Below are 13,455 nucleotides of genomic sequence, written 5' to 3' on the forward strand. Positions count from 1 at the left end.
TGAAAGAATACAACCTTGTCGCACACCTTTCTTAATTTTAAAACATTCAGTGTTTCCATGTTTTGTTCATACAACTTTAACTTAGGTCACTTTAATTTAGAAATCAGATCATCGCAAAAACAGATTCAATGCATTATAGACTAATGACTTTCATATAGGAAGAAAGCAAAAAGTCACTAAAAAGACAGGAACAAAAGAAAAGACCAAAAAAGATATTAGAAGAGTCTCTGAAACATGCTCTTGAGCTTAGAGAATCTACAGCGAAGTTAAGAAGTAAAAGGTGAACAGAAGATTTCAATGTCCGAGAAGACAAAGTCAAGTATTATAATGAATGTGCCAAGACCTAGAGCTAGAAAATGAAAATGAAAGAACAAGCTCATTTCTTGAGCTGAAAGAACTGAAGAGAGAATTCAAACTTTGAGTTGCAGTATTGAAGGAGTCTTGGTGTGGCACTGTAGGATAATCACTGGACTCCTAACCACAAGGTTGGTGTTCAAAGCTGCCATCCACTCCTTGGAAACCCTATACAAGGTATCTCTGAGTTAGAATTAACTCGACAGCACTCATCAACAAAAACAACATGGGTAAAATAATGAATGATATTGGAAACATCAAAAGCAGGAGTACACAGAGTCACTGTACCAAAAAAATTGGTTTATGTTCAGTCATTTCAAGAGGTTTCATATGTTCAAGAACTAATGGTATTGAAGTAAGAAGTCCAAATTGCATGGAAGGCATTGGAGAAAAACAAAGATCCAGGAATTGATGGAATACAGATTGAAATCTTTCAACAAATGGATACAGCATTGGAGGTGCTCATTTGTGTATGTCATAAGAAATTGGGAAGACAGCTTCCTGGCCAACCAATTAGAAGAAATCCATATTTATGCCATTTTTGAAGAAAGATAACCCAAAGGAATGTGGAAACCATCGAAAAATATCATTAATATCACATGCAAGAATAATTTTGCTGAAGATAATTGCAACAGTACATCAACAGGGAACTACCAGAAATTCAAGTCATAGTCAGAGACCTGAATTAAGGATATCACTGTTGATGTCCACTGGCTCTTGGCTGAAAACAAAGAATACCAGAAAGATGTTTACTTGTGCTTTATTGTGGCTATTCAACGGCATTATACTGTGTGGATCATAAATTAATATTTTTTTGAAGAATTGGTGTTCCTGAACACTTAATTGTACAAAGACTTAAAGATCGTCATTTGAACAGAACAAAGGGATAATGAAGAGCTTAAAATCAGGAAAAGTGTGCATCGGGGTTGTATCCTTTTACTATATTTATTCAATGTGTTTGCAGAACACATAATCAAGAAACTGGATTATATGAAGAAGAATGTGGCATCTGCATTGGACGAAGACTCATTAACAGCCTGCGATATACAGGTAACAGAACCTTTCTTGCTGGAAGTAAAAAGGAATTCAAATACTTATTGATGAAGATCAAAGACTACAGCCTTTACTGTGAATTACACTTCAGTGTAAAGAAAACAAAAATCCTCACAACTGGACTAATAAATAATGTTATGATAAACGTGGAAAAGTTTGAAGTTGTTAAATATTTTAATTTGCTTTGATCCACAATCAATGCTCATATAAGCAGTAGTCAAGGAATCAAACTACATAGTACGATCTGCTGCAATAATACTCTTTAAAATGTTAAAAAGCAAAGATGTCAGTTTAAGGACTAAGTTGTGCCTGACCCAAGCCATGATATTTTCTGTTGCCTTATATGCATGTGAGAGTTGGACAATGAATAATGAAGATGGTAAAACAGTGATGGGGAACCTTTTTTTATTTGGATTTTTATAACATCATTTGTGGGCCATACAAAATTAACTTAAAAATTAGCCTGCTATATTTGGTCAAACATTTAATTAACTCACCCCTAATGTGATGGCTGGAACTGCGTTTGCCTTGGCAGTGCCAGTCCAAATGATTTCTTGTTTCTTATATGGCCCCATAGGCTGAACATTCCTCACCCCTGCCATAAAACACATTATGGTGTTAGTGAAGAATATTGAAAGTACCATGGACTTCCAGAAGAACAAACAAATCTTTGTTAGAAAGAAGTATAGCTAGAATGCTCCTTAGACGGAGGATGATGAGACTTTGTCTTTCGTACTTTGGACATAATATCAGGACGGACTAGTTCCTGGAGGACATCATGCTTCGTAAAGTGGAGAGTCAGCAAAAAAGAGGAAGACTCCCAACAAGATGGAATGACCTAGTGGCAATAGCAGGGGCTCAAGTGTAACAATGGTGAGAAAGGTGCAGGACCGGGCAGTGTTTTATTCTGTTGTGGATAGGGTAGCTGTGGGTCAGAACTGACTCAAAGGCACGTAACAAGAACAACAGGTTTGTATATTGATCACCAGTAATAACTTTATTTTTAAACTTAAGTAATTGCCTAATTCTTTATTTTAAATTTTATAGTATAAAATCTGTTTTTCATTATATCATGCATGTTATTGTTAAGTGCCATTGAGTCAGTTCCGATGCATAGTGACCCTGTATAAGTTTCAAGGAGTGACTGATGAATCTGAACTGCCGACTTTGTGATTCAAACCAACCTTGAGGTCTAGGTATTTTATGTTTATACAGAGATAAAAAGGTAAGTGGAATGATTTCAAAGTATTTTTAAAACCCCAAACCCAATGTCTCAGAGTCGGTTCTGAGTCATTGCAATCCTGTCACACAGAGTAGACCTGTTCCATAGGGTTTCTGAGACTGTTCAATCTCAGACATCCTCTGGTGGGTTAGCATCCCAATGACCACTAGCCACCAAGGCTCCTTAAAGTACTTACAGAGTCGTTTACAGTGCTTTAGAACTTGCTGTTTATACTGACCTAGGACTTTAAGAGTCCTTGGTGGTGCTAATAGAATGGTTGCTAGAAGATGCCAGCTTAACTACCACATCATCGTGTTCTAAACATGTGCTTTAAGAAGATGCATTGCAGAGAAGTGGCAGATACAGGAGATCCTTTCCAGTAGAGGCTTAGTTAACTACAGGCATCCCGCAAAGATGGTGTAGGTTCAGTTCCAGACCATCGCACTAGCATATCAGAATAAAATGAGTCACAGTCGTTTTGATTTCCTAGTGCATATAAAACTTATGTTTACTTAGTTAGTCATGGGACTAAAGGACCACAGACTAGTCTGGTGACCCTGAGACCAGAAAAACTAGATAGTCCTCAGCTACCACTCCCAAGTGCTCTGAGAGGGATTACAGTAAAAGGTCTTGGATAGAGTGGAAGAAAATGTGGAACAAAACTCAAAATCTTGCCATGTTTACTGGTAAGAGAGAGACTGTATAGAATCCTAATACTATGGTCCTTGGTTATTGTTCAGGTCTGGAACTGAACCTTGGGGCTCAATTTTCAGCCAAGCAATATATAGATAAATGGGAGAGAGGAGAACAATAACACTAATGAGGTACACATACCATAGAATGGTCAACCATTCAGGATCAAAAGGACAGCAATTACCGAAGGACAAAATTCAGAGGATGGGGAAAGGAAGACTAGAAATAAGAAACACAGGGAATAAGTAGGGTAAGTGATGATGTTACATTGAGGGCATTGCAATCTAGGTGAAATGAACTATATGATTTATTGAATGTAAAACTGTTGGTCTGCTCTGTAAACCTTCACTCAATTCACAACAGAAGTGAAAATAAATTGATTTTTCAAAGTTACGTTTACACTATACGATTGTGTAGTGCTGTTGTTAAGTGCCTTCGAGTCAGTTCTGTCTCATAGCAAACCTGTATAGGGTTTCCGAGGAGCAGCTGGTGAATTTAAACCACTGACCTTACAGTTCAAACTGACCTTGTGGTCCAGTACATTATCTCATAGTGCTGTTTGAAATAATGTAAGAATTACCAAAATGCGATACAGAACTACAAAGTGAGTGAGTATATTCTGTTCAAAAATGGTTTCGATAGATTTGCTCAATGCAGGGTTGCCACAATCCTTGTTTATAAAAATTGTAATATTTGTGAAGCACAATAAAAGAAGGTATGCCTATAATTGTTAAAACATTTACCTACAAAACATTTCTCAGAGCTATTTCAGTTATTATCACTACTCTTTCCAGAGCCTTTACTTTTGTTTTATTATTCCTGAGCTTTCATCATCATTGCTTTTCCCAAAGCTATCTTTGTTATTACTTTGTATCTTAGTGCAGTATAGGAATTAGAAGTGTGCATCATATGCCCAAAGCTGTGGGAAGATAGTTCTTAATTAGAAAAGGTTCATTGCTGTTAAATAGGGAAAGCAAAATATTGCCCAGATCAGCATAGTAACTCTTAATTTATGGCCATTCTTTCAGAGATCTTGCAGCTGCTATAGATCGAATGGACAAGTATAATTTTGATACAATGATTTATGTGGTAAGTAGTGACAACAAAGATCAAAATATTAAGGTCCCTACTTCATGATAACTGCACAGATAGAAATTGGCTGCTATACCGAAAACTATGGAAAAAAGAAATTTCAATGTTACTTGTATTTATGGTGGCAAATTGGTTATTTTTCATCTTTAAAAATAGAAAAAGTTTACATTGTTTCATTATTAAAAAAATAAGCTGATACAGGAAAATGAACATGTGAAGATTGCAGGTTATGGTAGTGCAGTTTTTTTATATAATAATTTATTTTTTAGATTTTTAAATCATTTGTAAGACTTCACAGGAAGTGTCAAAAATAGTACAGTTTCCAAATACCTTTTATCCACCTTTCCCCGGGGAAAATATCTTACATAAGCATTGTTGTTGTTGTTAAGTGCCATGGAGTCGATTCCGACCCATAGCGACCCTGTACAGGGTTTCCGAGGCTGTAAATCTTTACGGGAGCAGAAAGCCTCATCTTTCTCCCGTGGAGTGGCTGGTAGTTTCAAACTGCTGACCTTAAGGTTCACAGTCCAATTCGTAACCACTACGCTACCAGAGCTCCTTACATAAGCATTAGTACATTGTCAATACCAGGAAACTCACATTGGTATAATATTATTCACTTGGTGAAGACCTCATTTGGATTTCTCCACCTTTTATCTGTGTGTATTTAGTTCTGTGAAATATCATTAAATTCATGTAATCATTACCACAGTCAGAATACAGACTCCTTCCTCACAACAGATTTCCTCAGGCTACCACTTAACGGCTGCACTTCCCCCAACCCTAACCTCCATCTCTGGTCTCCATCATTACAGTTTTCTCACTTGAGAATGTTACATACATGGGATGTAACCCTTTGAGGTTGACTTTTCTCACTCAGTTTGAATAATGTCCTTGAGAGCCATCCAAGTGAGGTGTGTAGCAGTAGTCATTCCTTTTATTGCTGAGTAGTTCATCTCTTCTCCCCTTTTCTGGCTCTCCATAAGCAACTTCCTTTTCCATGAAGGAAAAAAAGTGCCATCAAACATCTTTTTAGGATTTAGCTATGACCTACGTAGAGATAAAGGTCCTAACAGCTGGGAGAAGGGATTTAAATACAGAACTCAGACAATTAAAATTCCCTCTTCCTGAGTCCAAGTAGTGCCCACACTCATCTTTCCTTATTGGAGAGCACTCACTTAAGACACCCTTTTTGTGTGTTTATTTTTTAAATGAATATGTTAAGTATGTTTATAAAATTTTAAAACATATTGATAATGACTTTAGTTTGTTAAAACCCAAATATGTTCATTTGATTCATGTCCAAACTATTTTTGTAGATTAATTTATTACTGTCTCTTTTTCCAAATACATTTTCTTCCTTAAGACAGATAAAGGACAAAGAAAGCATTTTCAGCAAGTGTTCCAGATGCTGAAGCTCATGGGATATGACTGGGCAGAGAGGTACTATCTGTTTGGTTCTTATTTGCCCGGTCAGGTTCATTAAAGCTTTGCTTGATCAGCCAAGTTAAAAACTGTACCCAGTTGTTAGATTTAAATGCAAACGTCAACTCTTTGTCTCAAGATTTTAAGCAGCCTTGATTTTTTACATTAATTTATGTCCTGGTTATAGTCATATCTACTTTATAAACATTTTAATCAATGCATTTTTTGTTAGTTATCTGCTCTCAGGGGCTTGATTTTAAAAATAATTAATCTCCATCTCCTTGTTTTCATAAAGGTTGTTGTTGTTGGAGTCGGTTCCAACTCATAGTGACCCTGCCCAGGGTTTCCAAGGCTGTAAATCTTTATGGGAGCAGAAAGCCTCATCTTTCTCCTGCCAAACGGTTGGTAGTTTCAAACTGCTAACCTTGAGGTTGGCAGCCCGACTCATAACCACTATGCTAGTAATGGGAGTAATTTATTCACTTACTTAAATTGTTTTTAAAATGAAACTGCTTAAATCCGGTTGTATTTCAGTGTATTCCTTTTTACAAAGCCCTTGTTGTTGTTAAGTGCCATTGAGTCGATTCCAACCCACAGCAACCCTGTATAGGGTTTCCAAGGAACACCTGGTGAGCTTGAACCACCAACCTTGCAGTTCAAACGAAGCACCACACCAGGACTCCTAAAATTCACCTGCTCTCTCAAAAGAGGGTATTATATCGTTTTTTCCTTTTCAGATACTCTAACACTCACTCCCATTTCAGGTGCCAACATGTGCCCTTTGGAGTAGTGCAGGGAATGAAGACTCGAAGAGGAGACGTTACTTTTCTGGAAGACGTTTTAAATGAGATTCGATTAAGAATGCTACAGAATATGGCGTCCATTAAGAGTAAATTCACTTTTTCGTTGTTTTCAAACCTTGTGTGCTACTTTTAGGTTTTTTTGGTGGACTTTTGTGCAAGGTGAATTATTATAACTGTTCCTCCATTTAACTTTCACTAACTTTGTTGAAAATAGCTTTTCTCTAATTTGTGATACCAGAGATTCTTGAGTTACTGCTCAGGAATATTTTATTTCCATAATCTGAATTTCAGTAACCGTGGTTCTGTTTTTATTGATATTCTCAGCAGCATTATTCCATTGTCCAAGTGGTCATGCACAGTTCTTATGTATATAATTGGATATAAATCACAAGTCCCTATGACTTTGTCTAACCTTCATCCTTAGAAAAATAAGCATCAGGTACCTATATCTAAAGTCTTGCAAGGGATAAGAAAAATAAACTTTGTATTTATCAGTAACTTGTCTTCCCTTTTCATGTAGGCAGTAAACTGCCTAATGTGAATGTGTTTGTTCTCGATACTGTCAGCATACAAATTTGGCAAATTCTATGTCCATGTTCATCATGATTTTGGCGGATTAAAGATAGCTGCCTTTGTCTGTTTCAGCAACTAAAGAACTTGAGAACCCACAGGAGACTGCAGAAAGAGTCGGCCTTGCAGCACTCATTATTCAGGTCTGTAAAGACATCTGAGAGACCCTTTTCTTTGGCACCAGAACAAATCCCATAGCTAAAGATTTACTCTTTATTATTTTAGGACTTCAGAGGTTTACTATTATCTGACTATCAGTTCAGCTGGGATCGTGTTTTCCAGAGTCGCGGGGACACAGGAGTCTTTCTACAGTACACACATGCACGTCTGCACAGGTGAGAAGGGGCTGCAGGAAAACCCTGGGCCTCTCTGCCCTTCACTGGACACACCTGGCTATTGCAGTTCCAGGCCAAGGGCTCTGTACTGTGGGCTTCTCCAACATCTGATTATTTATTGAGCACCTAGTTAAGAAAGATTTTTCTGGACATTATTTAGTCCTCAGAATAGCCCTGCCAAGAAACAGATTTAGGGGAAATTGAAGCTTCTAGTCAAACAATGTTATTATCTTCATAGTTAAAGGAGAACAAGATTGTGTATCATTAGATGATGTTCATCATTTGTATCTATGTTTCCAGGACTTGCATTATCTTTTACTGTTTTTAATTCTGAACTTTTAATGAACAGTTTGGAAGAAACTTTTGGGTGTGGCTATCTGAATGAGTTCAACACAACTTGCTTACAAGAGCCACAGTCTGTTTCAATTCTCCAGCATCTTCTAAGGTATGAAGTTTCTCTTCTATTATCAAGGATCTTGTGCTTAGTGAATAGTGGTTGGCATTTCTGCTGACCACAGGAGTCAACAGAAAGGGGCCTAATGGCAAACTGGTTAAGTGCTCAGCTGCGAACGGAAAAAAGTTACCTGATCGAACACACCAGCAACTCCGAGAAAGAAAAAACCTGGTCATCAATTTCCAGATTTTAGCTTAGGAAATTCTACTACATAGTTCTACTCTGTTGTATAGGGTCACTGTAAGTCAGAATCAACTCTAAAGCAAACAGCAACGATGGAATGAACACGTCGGTAGCTGGCTCCTGCCTCTGAACAACATTTTCCTAAAGATATGGCCCCAAAGTGGTGTTTTTCCTTTGAGAGCAGACTGAGAGCATAATAGATTAAGCCTGTGTTCAGGGTCAAACCTCAGGTCTTAAAAATTTTACCACTGATGAGTAAGCACAAATGATGAGCAGCCTCTAGCTTCAGACATGAGAACATGACATCTAGTCAAAAATGTAACACTACTTTTGGAGGGCTTAGTGGGTTACGTGTTGGGTTGTTAACCGTAGGGCCAGCAGTTCAAATCCAATAGCCAATTTGCAGGATAAAGATGTGGCTTTCTGATCTCATAAAGCTTTACAGCCTTGGAAACCATATGCTGTGTCGCTATGAGTTAGAATCGACTCGATGGCACTTAACAAGAGTTTTGAAGAGACCATCTTTTCAGCCTCTGTGATGAAGTCATAAAAACCTCTGCCTTTGTGTTGTCTCTGAGACCATATGTACTTCATTTGACTCTTGAGTTCAGACCACAGCCATGCATCATATCAGAACACTGGGCAAGAGATCACACCTTTTAGCTCTCACAAGCTCAATTGGTGAAATCAGATTTGTAGAGATTAGTCTCAGGAGGGGATGTGGATGATGAGGCTCAATGCAGTTTTCTCGGATTGTTACGTCATGGTCCATGGCTTTCCTGGGACCAGGAGTTATTTTACTCATGTATAGCCAATCTGTGAGGGGAAATAAGCCAGCCTGGATTTCTGGACATTTTGAGTATAGATAGGTCTGTTAGCTAATTTGTTGATGGTGGTTCTAAATATGACTGGAGGCTTTTTATACTCAATTTAACAATCATGCTTAGAGTCCTTGCTCTGGCTTAGGCCTAAGGAATACCAGATGACTTAGAAAGTCCCTGCCATCAAGGAATTTATACCAAAAAAAAGTGCCTTTGCTTTCAAATGTACACAAGGTCTTTTCTAATGTTGTCTTTTATTCTTAGTGGAGTCCAGTCAATCTTACATCTAAGGTCTTTAATATTCTGTTGTAACATATGGACTGTCTTCCCCTGGCAACTGCTCCTGTCATCTATCTTTCAGGTTCGACGAGGTACTTTATAGATCGTCTCAGGACTGTCAGCCCAAGCATATTGCCAGTTATCTTCTAACTCTCAGGTACTTTAACATTGTATTGCTGCCAAAGGACTTTGAACTATTTACATGGAACCTAATAGTGAAAAGAGATATGACAAATATGTGATTCAGCATATTGCTACTCATTTTCTATTGCTTTAAGAGGGAATTCACAAGAATAAATTTTTCATGTGTATCTTGATGTTTTCAAAAATTAAGTGACATCTGAGACCACCTAGTCTGGCAAAGAACGTTTCTGTAATATGGAATTTCCTATAAACAAACTCTTCAGGCTATAAAGTAATATGCTTAAGTTACAGAAATTCTTGTTTCACCTTTGCAAATTAGCAATTAATGTTCATTCATTAATGTATTCAGTGGTATAAGTTGTGGCCACTAGAGTCTAGTGAAGAGGGACCGTTAATACTACAGTGTTATTGCTAGGTAGAGCTAACATACCAGAATAAATTTTAAAAAGTAGTATGGCTATAAAATTATAGAAACCTTTATTAAACAAAAATATAAAAATGTGAAGCTATTGTTTTCAGTATGTCCTCCATCTGGATCTATACACTTCTGAAGATGATGTTTCCATCTCTCTAATCCATACCTGAAGAATTCTGTGCCCTCACATTTACACCACATCAAAAAGACAGTTTGGGCATCCTTGAGGGACTCAAAGTGTTCTTTTTAAGTGTTCTTTGAGTTGGGAAGAAAAACAAGTGTAAATGGGTAAGATCAGGGCTGTCGGGTCAATAGGATAAGGTTTCCCAACAATACGCTCTACAACAACCTTTGCTGCACTTGAAAAATGAGCAAGTGCATTGTCATGCAAAAAATTCCTGGGTCCAACTTTCCTGAACTTTTTCTCACCATTGTAATTTTCAGTTTTCTTTTAACATCTTTATAAGTTCCTATGGTCTTTCTGTGACCTTCAAGAAAATCTGGCAAGGTGTTACTCCTTGGAAATCCCTAAAAGTCATCACTGTAACCTGCAGAACTAAACCCTCTACCTTGACTTTATTTTTGAGGTCCTCTCAACTATACCACAAGGTTGCTTTGAACTTCAGCATCAGCGGTTCAGTCACCAGCTGCTTCTCAAAACCCCATAACGGGTCGCTGAGTTGGAACCGACTTGGTGACCCTTAACCACCACCTTCCTTAAAATGCTTGATCCATTTAAAAATGGTGGTTTTATGTGTGACAGCTTTCCCATATACTTGTTTCAAAGCTTCAGTAATTTAAGATGTCTGTTTGAGTTTGTTAATAATTTGCTAATTAGCCCTGACCTCAAAATCATTTTTTTCCCCATGGACAAAAGTAACCTCTTTTTCGATGCTACCAAGACTAAGTGTATTACTGAACTTGTCTGCAATCATCCACTGTTTGCAGAAATTTGCTCAAACATGTTTTGAGTAGAAAAATCCATACATGTATGAACTGGAACCCAAATAGCAATACTTTTTGACTTATCCTTATTAGAGATGGTATTAAGGCATTGGCCAGGTCTTGATGGATCCAAGGAGATCTGTCAGGAAAGGAGTATTAATCAGTAGCTGCAGGTGGTAGGGGAGTAGGAAAAGCCCAGAGTCAGGGAATATCATGATGCATTAAGGAAACTACAAGCATAATCCTGGGAGGAATAAGAAATGAAGCATGCACAAACCATTTCACCATGTATGAGCACTTAAGGCATTTAGATTTTATTTCAAAGCACTGGAGCCTATGAAAGGGCTTTAAACAGAGGTGCAGAAAAACCCAGGCAGCTAGAGAGTGAAGAATAAATTGGGAGGCAAATCAGTGATACTCTCGATAGAAATTTCATGGTAGCTGTTTTGGTTACCTTTGAGTAGAAATTGAGTCTACTCTTACATAACAGCAGATATATCTTTCCATAAAAACATTTAATAAAGGAAATTTCTGCTTTTAAGATTTACTGAAACTTAAGACTTTGAAATTCCACTGAGACATAGAGAGGTAAAGAAACCAGAAAGTCATTTCTTTGGTACATTCTTCTACTTGCTGCTATACCTAAACAGAAAGATGGGAGGCCAGCAGATGTAGAGTGGATTGATAGTGCACGCCTTCCTGCCTCCTCAGCGTACAAGAGGGAGAAATGCTATTCTGTACCTTTCATTATATAGGATAGCTAAATGAGGGTAAATAGTATCAGACAGTTGTTGTTGTTGTTAGATGCCACTGAGTCAGTACCGACTCATAGTGACCTTATGTACAGCAGAACGAAACACTTCCCGGCCCTGGGCCAACCCCACTATCGTTGCCACGCTTGAGCCCATTGATGCTGCTACTTGGCCAACCCAGCTCATTGGGCGTCTTCCTCTTTTTCTCTTACCCTCCACCTTACCAAACATGATATCCTTCTTCAGCAACTGGTACCTTCTGACAGTATGTCCAAAGTATGAGAGATGAAGTTTGTCCATCCTGGCCTCCAAGGAGTACTCTGGCTGCACTTCTTCCAACACATATCTGTTGGTTCTTTTGGCAGCCAACACCACAACTCAAAGGCATTAATTCTTCTATGGTTTTCCTTATTCACTGTCCAGCTTTCGCATGCATATGAGGTTATTGAAAATACCATGGCTTGGGTCAGGTGCATCTTAGTCCTCAAGCTGACATCTTTGCTCTTCAACACATTAAAAAGGTCTTGTGCAGATTTGCCTAATGTAATATGCCATTTGAGTTCTTGACTGCTGCTTCCATGAGTTGACAGCAATTCTAAGCGTGACAATGAAATTATCATCTTAAAAACTTACTACCTGGTAATTGTAGAACAGGGACCAAAGCTGTAAGTGGAGATTAATATATGCCCATTATAGAAAAGCAGTGAATTCCAGTCTCTAATTTGCAACTTTGGATATGTCTTACAATGGTTCTAAGCTTTTATTGTTTTTATATTGGTGAAGTAAAATTAGCTATCAAACTCATGTGTTCCAGTCGAGAGTTACACTTGTCCTGATCATAGTTTCCCTCTTCCTATTTCAGTCATCTTTCAGCTATGGCACATAAAACACTACAAATAAAAGGCAGTCCACCTGAAGTGGCTGGGGTATGTTATGCTGAGTGTTTTCTGTTATTATCAGTTTTGAAATATTTTCTGAAGGAGATTTTTGTTGTTCAGCTACTTAGTATACTTACTGACTCAAGTTTTTAGACTTAGCCTGTAACAATACTTTCTAACATGCTAGAATGAAATCCATTTCTTACATCAAGTCTCAATAATGCTGAATTCTTTTATCTGAAGCTGGATGGTATGATAGCACTGCCCCATGCCACCCACTCCACAATCCTGTGTGGACCAATGTTACGTGTGAGGGATACTAGAATTATATCTTTCCTTGTCTGCAATCCAAGGCATTCAGAGATGCTGTCCTTTTTTAAATTAGGAAAAAAAAAAAAATTACTTTTAGAAACATTCACTTAATATCCAGTCTGTTACTGAATTAAACATTTCATCATTTTTTATTTGTTTTACAGGCCAGACTTCATCTTTTCAGAGCTGTCCGTTCAGTGCTAGCCAATGGAATGAAACTTCTTGGAATAACACCTGTATCTCGGATGTAATCTCTAATGATAACAGCTTTTACATTGCTAAATGAATTCTAGTTATATAATCTTAGATACCTGGCTGTTCAAAATAGGATCTAAACTATTATTCTGTGTCAGAATCTGTATTTTATTAAATTTAAGTGATTTATCAATGTCTTAAGTTTTTATCCTTAGCAACCCCATTTGTATAGAGTAGAACTGCTCTGTAGAGTTTTCAAGGCTGTGGCCTTTTCAGAAGCAGATGGCCAGTCATTTGCTTGGTTGGTTCAAACTGCCAATCCCTGGTGGTTCATAGTCAACCCTGTATAGGGTTTCCAAGAGCAACTGATGGGTTTGAACTGCTGACCTTGCAAAGTTACCAATCCAGGTTTATTCTACAGTGCCAACACCAGGTACTAAATGTACATGAAGTAAGATTTGAGGCTTTTTAAATACAAAGCATTATGGTCTAATAGGGTAAAAGATTAACCTTTAAACTCTGGCTTGCGG

The 13,455-nt window shown here is 37.7% G+C and overlaps 1 protein-coding gene across 1 annotated transcript in view; it reads left to right on the forward strand.

Annotated features, from left to right (window-relative positions):
* RARS2 (arginyl-tRNA synthetase 2, mitochondrial) overlaps positions 1-13,017 on the forward strand; it is a 98,147-nt gene extending 85,130 nt beyond the window's left edge. Inside the window, exons 12-20 of the mRNA XM_006870629.1 lie at positions 4,351-4,411; positions 5,781-5,857; positions 6,604-6,728; positions 7,288-7,355; positions 7,438-7,547; positions 7,897-7,992; positions 9,367-9,441; positions 12,403-12,466; positions 12,895-13,017. Of these exons, the coding sequence (XP_006870691.1) occupies positions 4,351-4,411; positions 5,781-5,857; positions 6,604-6,728; positions 7,288-7,355; positions 7,438-7,547; positions 7,897-7,992; positions 9,367-9,441; positions 12,403-12,466; positions 12,895-12,981 (763 nt within the window). The 3' untranslated portion in view covers positions 12,982-13,017. The remainder of the gene's footprint in view (positions 1-4,350; positions 4,412-5,780; positions 5,858-6,603; positions 6,729-7,287; positions 7,356-7,437; positions 7,548-7,896; positions 7,993-9,366; positions 9,442-12,402; positions 12,467-12,894) is intronic.
* Positions 13,018-13,455: the final 438 nt, after the last annotated feature.

Source organism: Chrysochloris asiatica, unplaced genomic scaffold, assembly GCF_000296735.1.
Source record: "Chrysochloris asiatica unplaced genomic scaffold, ChrAsi1.0 scaffold00146, whole genome shotgun sequence".
Classification (NCBI taxonomy): Eukaryota; Metazoa; Chordata; class Mammalia; order Afrosoricida; family Chrysochloridae; genus Chrysochloris; species Chrysochloris asiatica.